This window comes from Echeneis naucrates, chromosome 19 (assembly GCF_900963305.1).
Source record: "Echeneis naucrates chromosome 19, fEcheNa1.1, whole genome shotgun sequence".
Taxonomy (NCBI): domain Eukaryota; kingdom Metazoa; phylum Chordata; class Actinopteri; order Carangiformes; family Echeneidae; genus Echeneis; species Echeneis naucrates.
In genome coordinates, this window is record NC_042529.1 from 10610228 (window position 1) to 10627129 (window position 16902).

Below are 16902 nucleotides of genomic sequence, written 5' to 3' on the forward strand. Positions count from 1 at the left end.
TTATGGGAATTTCAATCTAATCAAAGATACTGTCAGCTATTTTAATCCTGGCTGGCTGCAAAACAGAGGGAGACAAGATAGGGGGAATGGGTAAAGGAGCAAAGGGGGGAATATGTCCAGTTCTGTGAAGTAGTAAGAGGGAAGGCTGCAGAGAAGTGTGGGCTGGGTTAAATTGGCACTTAAAAAGAAGCTCGCTGTGGCTTCTCTACATTTCACCAGCAGCCAAGCTGGGAGGCTGAAGAGGGAGCACTGAAGAGGAGGCAACGGCTCCAGGGGAAAGGTGCACTCTCATTTTACAGGAGAAAGAGTGACTTTCTCTTTCTGGCTTTCTTCTAACCCCACAACATTCAGTTTTTCTCTTCCACTCCTTTTTTGGGACCTAGTCTTAGACACCATGGACAGGTTTCTGTGCTCTGTGTTAGTGCTGCTACCAGTCCTGGGACTCTCTGTAGCTCTGCCAACACACTGGCTTCCCGGGAACTATGAAAATACCACGGCTGATGCTCTAAAGTTCCTCTGGGACTACAACGACACTGCAGAGCAGGTGCTTTTCCATAGTGTCTCTGCCAGCTGGACCTACAACACCAACTTGACAAAGCACAACTCTGACCTCCAGGTAGGACAATTCCTTGAAGTGAGAGTGCGATGTGTTGACCGAGCTTTCTCTCATTCTGCTATGATTTTGGGCCCATTTAGATGCTCTTGCCAGTACTGACACCTCTTGACCACAAATGCTTGCATGGTAAAGGGGTTTTCTGGACCTCAGCCCTGCTTCATTTGGAGATCACCCCTATTCATCTTCCTCCAGGATTACATGCTCAGCTTTCTTGCAGCACAGCCAACTGGCCGTGCAAATACAAACCAGATCTGACTGCCTGTGGCATGAACGTCCTCAAATTTTGAATACATTTCTAGGGCTCTTATGTGCTACTATGCTTGTTTAACTGTCTTTCTTCTGACATTTTCTACTTTAATTATAATTTCTCCAGATGGACTCACCTAAGATAGATTACATGTTTACACACATACACTAATCATCTTTATGGTTCAGTGTTGCAATAATTACACTCTAAAAGACTTTGTTTTTCAGGAGGTTCAAAATGAAGCGTCAATTAAAAGCATGCCTCCATAAAGTTGAGGGACATTTACAAAGACACTGAGGATGAGGGAGAGTGGATGCAGGCAGTAAAGCCATAGAAAAGCAGAGCCAGGCAGGTGGTTGTAGGAAGCAGTGAAGCCATAAAGGTGTGAAAAGCAGTTTACTCCCCTTCAGGCAAAGCAATCACAATCATACACGTGTGAACAGCACAAGCTTGCTCAGTCATCAGAAAAGAAATTGTCCAACGGACACATTCAGTGTAGAGCAGGGGGTTTTTCTTTCCTCCGTCTGCTTGAACAGCTGTCACAGCAGGATTTCACTACAGTATGCAGACTTTGGAAACTGGGTACTGATCCACATACAACAGGTGTAACCACACCAATGTCAACAGGGTCGGGCTGCAGAATGTGCCCAGGAGGTGAGCTGAAAGAGGAATGGGGTTGTAGTAGCTCTGTATGAGCACAAGTTTCTTTTTTTCCCAGAAGTTCAAAGATGGGATCAAAGTGAATAAGAGCACTGAACTCCATCTCATCTGGCACCCAGTGGGGGGGGGGGGGGGGGTGGCATTCAGCCTGTCAGAAAGATGTTAATGTTGGCACTCCAATGACATTTTTTATTAATTGTGATCTGGTAGTGATGTTGAGCAGGGGAGGAATACATTATAACGCACACACACACTGTACCTCTTGCACCCTCAGACACGAGAGTGTAGAGGATCAAACAGAATGAGGATCAGTTCACAGGCTGAGTAAAAAGTGTGGATATCAGACAATGTTGTCTTCAAAACTTCTGAATAAAATACCTGCTGCCTCCGAGCGTTGCAACCAGACCTAACGCTAAGTCTTCTTTCTTTTTTTACTGCATATGGCTGCTTATCTTTGTTATCCAAATTTAGGTATGAAAACTACCTGGTGTGGTGAGCTCAAGAGAAGGCTTTTCAATTTGAAGTATATACAAAGTGGGGTTTTTTTTCTCATTGGTAGAAAGTAAACAGGAATAAAGCTCAGATATGCACACGTTATGTGAAATTCAGCTAAAAGGTGTTTTAGCTGTATCTTTGTCATTTGCTGACAACATGATTATCTAAAGGGATGGGTGTTGGAAAAAAACAATTACGAAGAAGACAGATTGAGAGGAAGTGCAAAGAGGTCAGAGTTAATGCTTCTGATCCTTGTCACCAGTTTTTCCTCCTGCAGCCTTTTATGGCAGTGAAGGCTGGGGGAAAGAATGACAAGAAAGGTTTCAGTGAAAACATCAGTGGAATGAAGCTACTGTTGTTTCACTTTTATCAGGATGTGTATTGACACAGACTCATTGCTCCAGTTGCATCAATATTTGGGTGTGGAGAGATATTTTATATATATATATATATATATATATATATATTATTATTATTTTTTTTTTTTTTTTTCCAAAGCAACATATAGTGAGCACTTATAGTGAGCAATACAATACAGCAACATTTTTTTCATCTCGTGAAGAATGAAATGGTGCAGTGTAGGGGACACAGTGCTGTGACAATATAACAGCAGTTCATCATGTTGAATAGGAAAAAACAGTGCTGAGCTACTATCCATGCAGCGCTCAATAACAGCCTGACCTCCACCCATACTGCACTCAGTGTCATATATAGGCTACTGAAAAGGTGGATGTCCATGGCCTTCCAGGGCCATAAAGAAAATCTCTAGAGATGCAGTAAGGTCATATGGGAGGATGTCATTGTGGGTGACAAAGGCATTTTGTGAAAACATGATCCTTAAGCTAGGGTTATTTTGTTGCTCTGTCTTTGGCCCCAATATAGAGAGAGAGACTTTATCGATTACAGATGGAACATGTGTTGATACAGCTGGAAGAAGGCTGTATCAAGAGGACTCATGACAATGGTATGAGAGTGAAATTCTAAAAATAAGGCTGGTATATTGCTCATTGTTAAGAAAAGAAAGCTGCATGAATGGACAAACTGAAATGTCGTAACTGATGACGTTAAAATATCAGAGGATCATGTTGGTGTCAAGTCAGACAATCAGCAGGCTGTATGACTCAGCTTCTGGAGACTATAAATGTGTGCATGTCATAACTCACTGCAGGAAAAGCCAAATAACTGGTTCAGGAAGCATCCTCTGGACGCCCTGAGCGGTCATGTCCTCTTTCATGACAGCTGATTAAAGAAACAAGGAAACATGAGCAGAACTTCATAAAGCTGCTCTTATTTCATCCACACTGATACTGGAAACATGACTAATTGCTTCAGTGTGGACTAAAGAGGCCCAAAACAGGCCTTTAAATTTGATCTCTTTTCTTTTTTACTCATATGGCAAAAATGGAGGGATCTGCTATATCATTGTCATTCACTTCCTCCTCCACTTACGTTTAGGTAAAGGCATCCCTTGATGAGCAAGCATTCTCTGAAGCCTGGGGGTCAAAGGCCAAGCAGGTCTTCACCCATGACCTTCTAGACTCTCTTCCTGATCCCAAAGACACAAAACTGATGGAAAAGATCATGACACTGGGACCTGCCAACCTGCCTCAGAAAGAGAGAGAGAGGGTTTGTTTTTCGTTTCATAGTGTTTAATGGAAATTTCCATGAAAGTCTCCATGTCGGTTTTGAGCCTCAAAATATGACTTCAATTATCTTGGTGTTGTCTGTAGTACAACACCATTCTCAGCACCATGGACGGGATTTACTCCAAAGCAAAGGTGTCTCCACAGCCAAACATAAGCTGGAGCCTTGAGCCCGGTGAGTAAACATAAAATAATTTAGGGTCCCAATGCATGCATTATACAATGCAGATGAACGTTAAGGAATATGATCCAAACAACACTTTGGAGGGGAAGTCTCAGAACAAAAACATTTATACGTGTTTAAGATCTTATCGGGTCTTGGCATGGTAACAGGATGGGCAAAGTGATTCCTGAGAGGTATCTAAAGGAAGTGTTACCAATGAGTGTTGTGTAAAAATCTCCGGAAATAACATCTGTAGCTTTCATCACTACAGGCATGTATAATGAGCAAAGACTGTGCGCTTGTCAGCAACAACTGCCACCAATAACTGTTAGAAATACTTTAACAATCCACACACAGAGCAAAAAAAACTATACAAAGATTTTTTTTTTACACATAATGCAGCTCCCTTTGTCAGGGAGGCATTCATAGTGACGATTCATTTAAATTGAACGGAGTCATATTAAGTAAACTCACACAGCCTAACCATAACCCTGATGTTTCCTTCTGCTTAAGGCTGAGGGCGATTTTCTTCATTTTTCTTTTGTCCATTTTGCAGACCTTACTGAAATCATGGCCGAATCCAGGAGTTACAAGAAACTGCTGTACGCCTGGGAGGGCTGGCACAACGAGTCAGGTGTACCTATAAGGCAATATTATGAAGAATTTGTGCCACTAAGCAACAAAGCATCTCAAGCTGATGGTGAGAACTTCCCCCAGACTTCTATCATTGAGAGCAGAACTTTGCCAATGTCAGATAATGCGATCATTTACTTATGCCTGGGTTAGTAGGGATGAGCGGAGCACAGGAGTAAAATTCACACAACACAAGGAAAAGATCATGAAATAGAAAAGAAGCATATGTCCTGTTTAGGGTTCGCGGACACTGGAGCTGACTGGCGGTCTTGGTATGAGACGGCGACCTTTGAGCAGGATTTGGAGGACCTCTACAGGACCGTGGCGCCCCTCTACAAGCAGCTGCATGCCTTCGTTCGCCGCCAGCTGTACAACCAGTATGGTCCCAAGTACATCAACCTGAAAGGACCTATTCCTGCCCACCTGCTCGGTAAAACATACTTCATGTTGCTTCCACTCCACTACCTGCTTACCAGAGTGATGCATTAAATGGGAGGCTGCATACAAACTGTTGGGTAGGGGTTAGTATCGCATCTCCAGGATGGTTTTTAAGGGCCTTCACCTCACTATTCCAGCAGACTCCTTTTTGTATTCTGCCACAAACATTGCAGTTTAGTCTTGTTTCATTAACTTCGGTCAACAGGTTCGTTTTCATTAAAGAGCTCAGTCTTACATTGTGACACTGCAGGTGTCTCTACAAATGTGGATATTTTACCAACTTAGAAATTGATCCAGTGGAAAATTTTTTCAAAAGGAGCGTCCAAATTAAATCTTATTAATCTTAGCAACATTAGTTAAACAGAGGATTCAGTCCTCCTCTCCAGCCCAGGAGGGCCATTATTCAATAAAAACGTCCAGCACAGCAGGGATAACAGAACATGCAGTCACACCCTGGCATGTAGCTTTGCATGCTTATCTCATTACCGTAGTCCTCTGAATGAACATGCTGTAAGTAGGCATTTGCCATTGTTCTTGACATGTGGAGTCATAACAAAAGTGCATTTTCTTCCTTATCCTCAGGAAATATGTGGGCCCAGACATGGAACAACATTTACGATATGATGATCCCTTTTCCCAACAAACCCGACATTGATGTGACTGAACAAATGAAGAACCAAGTCAGTGTTATAAAAACATCTTTTGGGATAGTGTATAGGGGGGAAATTGATTTTTGAAAATGGTGACCTCACCAAGAAAGAAATGCCACCTGAGATCAGAAACGTCATGAATATAACTCTTCCTTTGTTTTCAGGTGATTTTTCTTTTGTTTTGACATCAAGTATGGCTTTTCTTCTCACAGAGCTACGATGCCATAAAGATGTTTGAGACGGCTGAGAACTTTTTCACCTCTCTGGATTTGTTGCCGATGCCAGAGGAGTTCTGGAATAAATCTATGCTGGTGAAGCCTGATGACCGAGAGGTGGTGTGTCATGCTTCTGCCTGGGACTTTTACAACCGCAAAGACTTCAGGTAAAACCAATTATCACTGCTGCAACCTCCAACTTAAAGAGTTCATGGAAAGGACAAGCTGAAAACAGATATATTGTGATTATGCTACATTGATCACAATGACCTCTTAATGTTTTTACTTTCATACTTTATTTATACCCTAACCCTAACAGTTTTACTAGAAGTGAATATAAAGATTCCTGAAGTAAATCTTTATCATTGCAGAACTCAAATGCCACATTATGTTTAAAACCCCATCATACATCTATTTGTATAATGAATTTTTCATCCTCTACAGGATCAAGCAGTGCACCACAGTGACGATGGAGCAGCTGTTCACTGTACACCATGAGATGGGGCATGTCCAGTATTACCTGCAGTACAAAGATCAGCCTGTGGGCTTCCGTCGTGGAGCCAACCCCGGTTTTCATGAGGCTATTGGAGATGTTTTGTCTCTGTCTGTCTCCACACCCAAACATCTACATGCCATTAAACTGCTGGAGACTTTGACTAATGATGAAGGTAGAGTAGATCAGACGGGCATAGATAAAATAATAAAATCCAAGCTGCTGAACCTCTTGCAAACCTGAGTCAGTATTCATCAACAATTATTAAACAAGACAGATCTTATCAATACACAATGACAATAGCAACCCTTTTTCCTCCAGAAACTGATATCAACTACCTCCTCAAGATGGCACTGGAGAAGATTGCCTTCCTTCCTTTTGGCTACCTCATCGACCAGTGGAGATGGGACGTGTTCAGTGGACGCACACCTCCAAGCCGTTACAACGCTGACTGGTGGTACCTCAGGTGGGCTGTTTCACATTGCCTCTGGAAACGTGCCCAATCATTTGCTCACTGGGTGTCAGATGAGATCAATATCATTCTCCTTCCTGGAAAGCTGAAGCTACACATTCAGCAGCTTTGAAACAACAATATCTTTCAGTTGGAGCTGTGTTTATGTCCACCTTATGATTCTGATGGCTGCAGGGTTAGGGTTAGAGAGGACTATCTAATGCTTTAGTCAAACTTCTCCACTGTGTTCATCAGCTGGTTGCTGACTGCCTCCTGCTGTTTGGTGCAAAGTGGGCATTATACAAGTGGTTTAATTTTGAAAAGTTTTTTTGCTTTGCTGAATACAGCTGCTGATGGTGCGAGCAGAGTATTTCAAAAGAGCTATGCTACAGGTTGGCTAGATAAGCAATGATGTAAACCTCACTTTAAAGCTTGGCTGTCAGTGAATATTTTACAGCTTTGTGAGAGTTAGTGAGCCCCAGCATCAACAGCTTATCTGCTGACAGTAGAAAACAGCAGTGTGAGTGTGTGCATGTGTTTGTGCGAAGTGAATTGTGAGAGGTAAGAAAAGAGCACACATACCCAGCTGACACTTAACAACTTAAACAAATAAAATTAAATGGCAATGAGAAACTTTCCACTACTATGTGTTTTGCAACCACACGCCATTGTTTTCTCAATCTGTGTTTCCTTCTGTCTTTCTTTTAAGGACAAAATATCAAGGCATCTGCCCGCCCACCAGACGTACAGAGGATCACTTTGATCCTGGGGCAAAATACCACATCCCTGGAAACACGCCATACATCAGGTACACTTCTGTTTCACCCGTGCCATTGTTTAATTGAATGGATAAAAGATAATCAGCTGTGGCTGTTGATGTTTATGTGGTTTGCATTTGCGTCTTTGTGTTGTTGTCTGACTAATGTCTTATTCTCAACTGAAGGGAGCCTGCGGCTTTTTAGTGCACAGTCATTATGAGCATGCATGTAAAATATGCATTTGAGTATAGTATTATAGTATTTGAGTGAATGTTGTCTGTGCTGTAATTCAGACATCCTGGTATGGAATTTGAGTGTGGTTTGAAATAACAGTGACCCCACAATAGCAGGAAGCTTGTTAGGGGAGCAGGGGAGGGGGCTTAAGAAAAGCATTGAACAATGTGGGGGAGGAAACAGTTTTATTGGAAATAATACACATGTATTTTAATAGTCTTTACCCAAAAGGAAGAGGATACAAATTGTATCCGCTCAGCTGGTACAACCTTTAATCAGATGTTTTTCATCATGTGCCCTGCTTAAACACTTTCTGTGTGACTTCTCATCACCCGCCTAATCACAATATTTTTTTTTTCTGTAATTTTAATTACATTTATTGCAGATAAATCTTGTAATATAGTAAACAGATTAATTACTTCTAATTACTCCTTCTAGGTATTTTGTCAGCTTCATCCTGCAGTTTCAGTTACACGAGAAACTATGTGAAGCAGCTAACCACACTGGACCCCTGCACACTTGTGACATCTACAACTCCAAAGAGGCAGGGGCCATTTTGAAGTATGTAATCTAACTGGGCCGCCTTTGTACAGAGTAACAGTTTATATAAAGTAGGTATGTTAGAAGTGGTGTAAGTCAAACAAAATTTCCTTTTACCATCTCCAGGAAAATTCTTCAGGCCGGCTCTTCCAAACCTTGGCCTGTTGTGCTCCAGGACGCCATTGGCATTGACAAGATGAACGCGAGCTCACTGATGAAATACTTTGACCCAATTATTAAGTGGCTGGAAAATAAAAATAAAATGAAAAATGAGACCTTAGGTTGGCCTGACTTCAACTGGGTCCCACCCATCCCCGAAGGCTACCCTGGAGATATCGGTAAGAGAAGAGAGTTGTGGCACAGCAAACACACAACAGAGTAACAAAATTCAATACAATAACAGAGGAAACCCAAAACTGGCAAGAATTTTTCCTTTAAGATGCCTTTTCCAAGATTTTCTCTGTATTTAAACAAACACAAGACTCCCTAATGTCTGAGGACAAAAAAACATTCTAATCAAGCTTCAAAAAAATTATGATTAGATTATGTGAGTCTCCCTTTTGGTTTACACAGACAAGAATACAGATGAGCTTAGTGCAAAGACGTTGCTAGACGAGTACAACAGGACAGCAGAGGTGGTGTGGAACGCCTACACTGAGGCCTCCTGGAATTACAACACTGACATCAATGAAGTCAATAACCAGGCAATGGTGAGACCGTCCGACTGACAAAACCCAACTGAGATCACCTTAACATTGTTCAAGCATCATCTGCTATCATTCAAATATGAGGGACCTAACCCTAACCCTAACCACATCATAAAATTAAAGAAATGATAACTAAGTCAAGAATGTGTCAATCCATTGTCAATGGATGTACCGATCCATTGACACCAAATGTAGGAATAGAAAAGTAATACAATTTTTATTTTTCCTTTCTAGCTTCAGAAAAACCTGGAGGTGTCGGCTCACACCTTGGACTATGGAAAGAAGGCCCGTCTCTATGACACCACTGACTTCCAGGACCCCTTGGTCAAACGCATCATCAAAAAACTCAGCGACATCGAGCGGGCTGCACTTCCCATAGAAGAGCTGGAAGAGGTGAGATATAGAGGACATGCTCTAGTTTTCCAAATCTTTTTCAAGATGGAACTTAGGGGCCAGAAATTGATTGTGTTGCATCACAGATAGAATTCTTCAGTTGTTCTTTTGAGACAGAGAAAACATATTTCAGTAATTTCCTTTGCTCCCACTGATAGATATTTATAAAGTCTAGCCAGCTAATACCATCAGGCAACAAGCAAAAATGTCAAAACATATGATGCTGGACATATGTGCTGGTTTATCTAGTTGTTTATATTAAGTTTCTGCCGTATATACAGAAAGTAGGTCCCCTGAGCATTTTAATCATAACAGTGTGATGCATTTTCCATCAAAAAATCTCCACTTGCCACCCAAATGAAAAGAAAGCAGACTGATCACCGATGAAAGAACCTAGCAGACTTTAGATTGCTGTTTTATACAGACACAAACCCACAGAAGCAATGTGAGCTGCCCCAGCTGTTGTGAAGTTATTGAATTTCTTTCCAAACCTTTCTGCCACATTATTAAAATATGAGCTGTAAAGGTGGAGTCTTTCATGACTGGCTGTGTCTTCCAACTGTTATTCTTTAGCAGTACAAATTATTAGTGTAAATACATTACACTGTCTAATTTTTATTTATTGGGGGAACATTTGAAGGAGCTGTGATTAGCGCCAGCATCCTCCGCCACCTGGAAATAGATGAGCGACGGAAGATGAATGAATAGATGAACATTTTAAAGGCAAGGATGTGAAGAAGTGAAGAGAAGCCAGTTAAACTATCTGACATTAGTCTATAGCCAAATAATGCTATTATGGATTTTTCTTCTCTAAAAAAATCCTTTTGAAATTATACACCAGATGATGTAATACAGTGCAAATGCCTTATTTAAATGAGTGTCTAATACGCTGGAGGCACAAAAGAATACTTTTCCGGCACCTCAGCAGCTGCTGTAGTGTTAGAATAAAGACAGCTCAGATACAGAGCTCCGTAACTTGTGTAATATTAACACAAAGCAGCTTAGCTGATGCCAAACAACTCAATGCTGCTGCACTTAAAAACTTGTAGTCATGCAAAAATTAGCCATTGTCAACATATGAAGTGTCAGTATTTTGGTTTTGAAGGCTCTCATGAGCTTTTACCTTCACGCTGAATGACTGTAGAAAGCTGTAGAAATACTGTTGGTGTTGAGTGTGATTTAATGCATGCTGGATGCTTTCAACTTTTCAGTACAACAATCTTCTGTCCAGCATGGAAACCAAGTACAGTGTGGCTAAGGTCTGCAGAGATAATGGGGCATGCCACCCACTGGATCCAGGTAAGATTATGAAACATGAGTATCCTAATATAAGCAGTTATGAGAATAAAGTGATTAAGCAAATGCAACATGTAGGAAAATAGTGCAGTAATTGCTGAATACCTAAAATAGTAAAAGGCAAAGTATTATGAATCAAGTAATTAAGTAATGAATGATGTTAAATTCAGCCAACACTAAATAATGAGTATTTCACAGGACAAAATAAAAGATGAAAAGCGTTAGGAAATTGGTGTAATGAATGAATGTCCTGTGTTTCAGATCTGCAGAAGATTATGGCAGAATCCAGGGATTATGACGAATTGCTTTTTGCCTGGAAGGGATGGAGAGATGCTGCTGGAAAAGTACTTCGTCAGGATTACAAGAGATACGTTGAACTGGCCAACAAAGCTGCCACACTCAACGGTACAACCTTAAGTCAATCGTTTCTACTCCACCTCCCCTTTGACCATTTTTACTTTAAAAATAAGGTCAATTTAGATCTAATCTCATTTCTCAGGCTCAGAAAGCAAAAATAATCTGGCTGGTTAGGTGAAACTGATGAGCCAACGAGCCACTATTTCAGTCATAACCTGCCAACATCAGCAAGTGGCTGAATGAGACCGTTTTAGTCACTCAGTGGACATTTTGGGGAACTATGATATTTAATGTCCTTTTTGGGAGTAGGATGAGAAAATCTTTCGTGTCTGCACAGTTAACATGGAACTACTCCAAGCAGCTGTTTAGCATAGCTATGAAAAAAAAAGAGGGAAGTGAGGAACCATGCTAGTGTGGCCTCTGCCAATCAGAACCTGTTTTTAACCCTTTTTACACTCATCAATGATTCCTGCTTATATTCGATCATCAGTACTTCTGCTTTAGGAGCAACCCAGCATGTAACACACCATGCTGGTCGTTACCTTTGGGTGTAGCGAGGATAGAAGTTTCCTCTAGTTTTCTTTGTGCTCATCCAGAATAAAGCTGGTTACTCTTGGTAACACATTGAATGGGCAGATTCCACTACATGCCAAACTCTTCTTTGAAATTGGTTGTGATTGTGAGCTTTCTGTCTGAAACTACCCAGCTATATTGAACAACATTTACAAATTGTACAGTTTTAATTTGCTCAATCACAGAATTAATTTTAGATAATGAAGATTGAAATGTATCTTAAAACAATACTCAGTGCTGGCTGTTTATCGCTGGTACTCTGCAGGTCACTCCGACAACGGGGCCTTCTGGCGCTCCCTGTATGAAACCCCTACCTTTGAGGAAGATCTGGAGAGTCTATGGAAGGAGCTGGAGCCACTTTACCAGAACGTACATGCATACGTTCGCAGGGCTTTGTACAACAAGTATGGCTCCAAGTTCATCAACCTGAAAGGACCCATTCCTGCCCATTTGCTGGGTAAGTAAATTTTGAAAGCACTACATCTTTTGGGGCTGTATTTCATTAAACTATATTTGTATGAATGTGACTTGTGTGAGTACAGTATGTGGGACGTTTATTTAGGTAATGCCAGGTTTTCAGCATGTGAAGTATTTCACTGTGGAATCCACAGGACTTTAAGACTAAAGCCAGAAGTCCTGTTTCATGCAGGACCATACCACATTGATATTCTGTCATTGGCTGTGATGCATCTGGGTTTAGACAGGATTTAATTTGCTTTCAGAGGCGTCAAGCGTGACAGTTCCATACCGTTAGAGATTGGATTTACTCACTGACACAAATCCCTCTTGGTTAAACATTGGCAGAGCAGGGGAGGACTTGCTCCATAACTTCTTAGGCTGAAAAATGAATGCTGTCTTCTGTTGTTGCAGGTAACATGTGGGCACAAACGTGGTCGGGCATAATGGATTTGGCCATTCCCTATCCACACGCAACACAGGTTGATGCAACACCAGCTATGGTGGCAAAGGTGAATGAATACATGAGCCAGCTGTCACAATATGATCGCATCCGCACACATGAATACACAAAAACACACACAATCTAAACAGACAGAAACAAACACTAACAGAAAAGTAAATACAGAGAATGACAATGATGAATACAGACGCTTTTGAATTGCACTAAATAAAAGCAGTGTAAAGCAGCAGCCATCCGTAACAACTTGATGCGTGCATGAGCTGTAGTGGTTTTAGACACATTAGTGTATATTTTTTGGGGGAAAGCATGTCATCTTCTGTCTTTTTCAACAGAATTTGTTCACACACCAGAAGAAGTTATCAGTTTTGTAGATGTCGCCGTTGCTTGTTCACGTCTTAAATATCTCACAGTCCGACAAATTTGCCCTCATATCCTCACTGATGTTCTGTTTCTTTTTTTACCACTTAGAAATGGAATGCCTCTGTCATGTTCCACGAAGCAGACAGGTTTTTCACTTCTCTTGGTTTAATGCCAATGCCAGAAGAGTTCTGGCTCAAGTCTATGATCGAGAAGCCCCTTGACGGACGCCAGGTGGTGTGCCACGCCTCAGCATGGGACTTCTACAACAGAAAAGATTTCAGGTTAATCCACAGTTTTATGCAATAATTTTTTAGAGAAGCATTCATTAATTTGATAGGAAAAGTGGAGAGTGACAAGAAATAGAGGCCAACTAAGTGACTGATGAAGTATCATCAGTGACCGATTGTCTTTTTGTAATTTAACAATATTACACTGTGTATGTGAAATGTTTATAAAATGTTTTTAGATAACAGTGAAGCATAACTGAGCACAGACATGACATATTAGCAACAATCACAGAGACTCTGTCAAATTATGCGTAACTCGTGGTTTAGAAATTGTCCACTTGGCTGATACATTCATAGTTCTTGTTTGGTGGAAGGAAAGCAGCTGCAGATGCATTACCTCCATGTCAGCAGCATTGAGGGTATGAAAGTCACTGTCATGCCTTGTTTGAATCTGCAGGATAAAGCAGTGCACGGTTGTGACTATGGATGACCTGATCACGGTGCACCACGAGATGGGCCACGTCCAGTACTTTCTGCAGTACAAAGACCAGCCTGTGTCCTTCCGAGATGGAGCCAACCCTGGATTTCACGAGGCCATCGGCGATGTACTTGCCCTTTCTGTGTCCACGCCCAAACATCTGCAGAGCATCGGCCTCTTGGACAAAGTTGAGAGCAACTACGGTGGGTGACCCTGAAATGTTTTGTAATGTAATGGGCATGTGTTTAGCTCCTGGTTTAATTGTTTTCTGTCTCTTCCTCCAGAAAGTGATATCAACTTCCTGATGAGCATGGCCCTCGACAAGATCGCCTTCCTACCTTTTGGGTACTTGATGGACCAGTGGAGATGGAAGGTATTTGATGGACGCATCCCACCAACTGAGTACAATAAAGAGTGGTGGAACCTCAGGTACTTTTACAATGAAAATATATAATATTTATTAGATAGAGGAAAATCAATGAGTAAATGATGAATGCATCTGGACATGATTCACTGAAATCCAAATTAAATTAATCTGGCATCTTTGGATTGCAGATTGAAGTACCAGGGATTGTGCCCACCTGTAACCCGCACTGAGGAAGACTTCGACCCTGGTGCAAAGTTTCACATCCCTGCTAATGTGCCCTATGTCAGGTAACATTTGCTTTTTGGTATAACAAACAAGGCACAGATAAACTGCTAACTTCATCAACACACTCTAATCAGTTATGGCTAGATAAGATAAAGAGGCTGGGAAACATTATGTGCACTCATATCAGCACATAATTACTTTTTTTCTTTTTTGTTCTGGGAAGCAAAGTCATCAAAGTCTTTGTTGTTTATTCAACCAGGTACTTTGTCAGCTTCATCATCCAGTTTCAGTTCCACCAAGCACTATGCAAAGCATCTAATCATCAAGGGCCTCTCCATACCTGCGACATCTACAAATCAAAAGAAGCTGGGAAACTGCTGGGGTTAGTACACACACCTACCTAACACTAATGTTGCTTCCAACAAAACATTTTTTTATGTAAAACTTATGTTTCATGGTGCATTTGTGACCTCACTACGATCAAATGTCAACTTACTTAACCATAAAAAAGAGGACTTATATTGCAGAAATTATACACGCACACACACACACACACACAGACACACACACACACACACACATTTATTTTTTTATTTTTTTAAACAAAGACCAGCCATTATTGTAACACTAACAGCTGAAAGATTACAGTGTCTGTGAGAGCAGGCAGCGGGTGAAAACATGCTGTGTTTGTAAGAACACACCCGTGCTACTTATCCCTGACATCCCTGACCTCCTTCCTGACCTGTGTTGTTGCTCACAGTGACGTGATGAAGCTTGGCTTCAGTAAGCCCTGGCCTGAGGCGATGGCCATGATCACCGGCCAGCCCAAAATGAGCGCCCAGCCGCTTATGCTTTACTTCGAACCTCTCATTAAGTGGCTGGAGGAACAGAACAACAAGAACAATGATGTTCGCGGGTGGCCTGAGTACAACTGGAAACCTTCATCATTGACTGAAAGTACGTCCAGTGCATTCAAAACATTCACATCCACACACAGAGCATCATATATGTAGGCAAAAACAATTTCCTGGGTGTTTGTGTTCAAATTAATTTTTCTAACTTCAAGCCAAATGTTTTTGAACTCCTTCCCAGACTGAATATCCACATTTGCTTCTCACAGCGGCATTTGTTTTGTTTCTCTCCTCTGCTGCGTCCTACAGTGAAATCAATCTTACGCTCCTCTTGGTTTACTGATGAGATCCTGCTGAAAGGATGTATGCAGATTAGACTGATGAGAGTGGAAGAGAAAGCTGGCAAGCTGCTGCAGGGGGAGAAAAAGCAGAAAATGCTGTTGTCAAAGGAGAGATCAAAGGAAATACAGACTACAGAAAAAAAACTGATAAGAAACAAATTTTATTTATTTAGGATGCGGTATTAATATCACCTCACATCCTTTGAGACAGATTACCATTATAGGATTATTCTGTGGGTGTCATCAACAGTTTTATGCAATGAGCCTCATAGCTGTAGCAGTCTGAAGATAGAAATGCTCGTGTGCGCCACCTGGAGTTAAGAAGAGTAATATCAAGTTTCGATTCCAACTGCACATTTTTGTCTGCTGCTCATTTCGTTTCTGCTTTACATTATGAAGCAGTCACATCATGTGTGCCCTTTATCTGCCTGGTGCTTTAGAGAAAAAAAGGGGGGACAAACTGGAAAACAAAAAAATTCAATTAAAAGGGGCAGGTGGTTCAGAGGCCAAATGAAAATATTAGAGAACGGTTTTGGGAGGTTTTTTGGGGTCATTTGTTTGGGTTTTTTTTTTTTATTGTTGGTCCTTTGGGGTTGAATATTTATAAACCTTGGTATCTGGTACTTGTGTCACTGTCATATCACATATTAACATGCAGGATCAGACATCATTTATGATGTGCAGATGTATGAAGGGATGTCTGCCGCTGGCCAAACCATCAAACTTGCTGTAAATGTTTACTCTCCAGTAGCTGATTATATGAAAAGCATTTAGCATATCTTCTGAAATGTGGCTTTTTCTTTCTTTTCCCCATTTTGATTGACCCTTTTTTTTCCACGGGCAAATTTGTGGAAAGGATTGAAAGAGATTGTAAAACAAAATGAGTTTGTGAGTGAAAACCAATCAGTCGCTTAAATCTCTTATTGAGTATCTTCTGTGTTCATCTACAGGTGAAGTTAAAACTGTGGACTTCCTGGGTATGAATGTGGAGAGTGCAGCTGCCATAGCTGGTCAGTGGATCCTGTTGGTCATTGGCCTGGTCCTCTTGGTCACCACAATCCTATTTGTCTACAAGTACAGGAAGTCAAGAAAATCTCAAAGGTCTTTATCCACAATGGAGCTCAAGCAGAGGGACGAGCTGTCAAAAGGGCTAAAGTAATGCCTGACTTCCTGTAGCTAACACAGTACCAACCTCAATGTGAACATCAGTGTATTTGTGTACTGTACTGTATGTCTGATCAAATTTTTTTGGTTCTGCCTCCCTATCTAGTCTTGTATATTTATTGTATACACTTGGAGTCTTTTTTTTTTGCCTATGCAAAAGAACTATTACTATTTTGTAATTTATTTGTAATATTTGAATGTTTAGGGAGATTTTTTTGAGATTGATGTAAAGTCATTAATTGTAATTAAATGTGTAAGCATTTTGAATATTTGATTTTGTTTTTGTTGAATCTTTTAGCATTTCTACAATAAAGACATGAGATATTTATTGCCTGTTTTCAGACAATGCATTATAAAACAATGAATGTCTTCCAGTAGCAATTGAAGTCCAAAGGTTGTTAAAAACAA

The 16902-nt window shown here is 40.9% G+C and overlaps 1 protein-coding gene across 2 annotated transcripts; it reads left to right on the forward strand.

Annotated features, from left to right (window-relative positions):
• The first annotated feature begins 230 nt into the window (after window positions 1–230).
• On the forward strand, window positions 231–16814 carry ace (angiotensin I converting enzyme (peptidyl-dipeptidase A) 1). 2 transcript variants are annotated; one of them, XM_029527612.1, is made up of 25 exons: window positions 231–616; window positions 3474–3644; window positions 3749–3836; window positions 4381–4524; window positions 4696–4887; window positions 5478–5575; window positions 5758–5927; window positions 6205–6428; window positions 6575–6719; window positions 7414–7512; window positions 8135–8257; window positions 8363–8574; window positions 8810–8946; window positions 9178–9336; window positions 10548–10635; window positions 10894–11037; window positions 11828–12019; window positions 12433–12530; window positions 12950–13122; window positions 13526–13749; window positions 13831–13975; window positions 14102–14200; window positions 14398–14520; window positions 14899–15104; window positions 16281–16814. In XM_029527612.1, exons 1-25 carry the CDS (start codon window positions 395–397, stop codon window positions 16487–16489), a joined length of 3885 nt encoding a protein of 1294 aa, XP_029383472.1. In that variant the 5' UTR covers window positions 231–394; the 3' UTR covers window positions 16490–16814. The 2 variants fall into 2 exon arrangements, with proteins under 2 accessions (XP_029383472.1, XP_029383471.1); XM_029527611.1 differs by having other exon boundaries at window positions 14899–15095.
• Window positions 16815–16902: the final 88 nt, after the last annotated feature.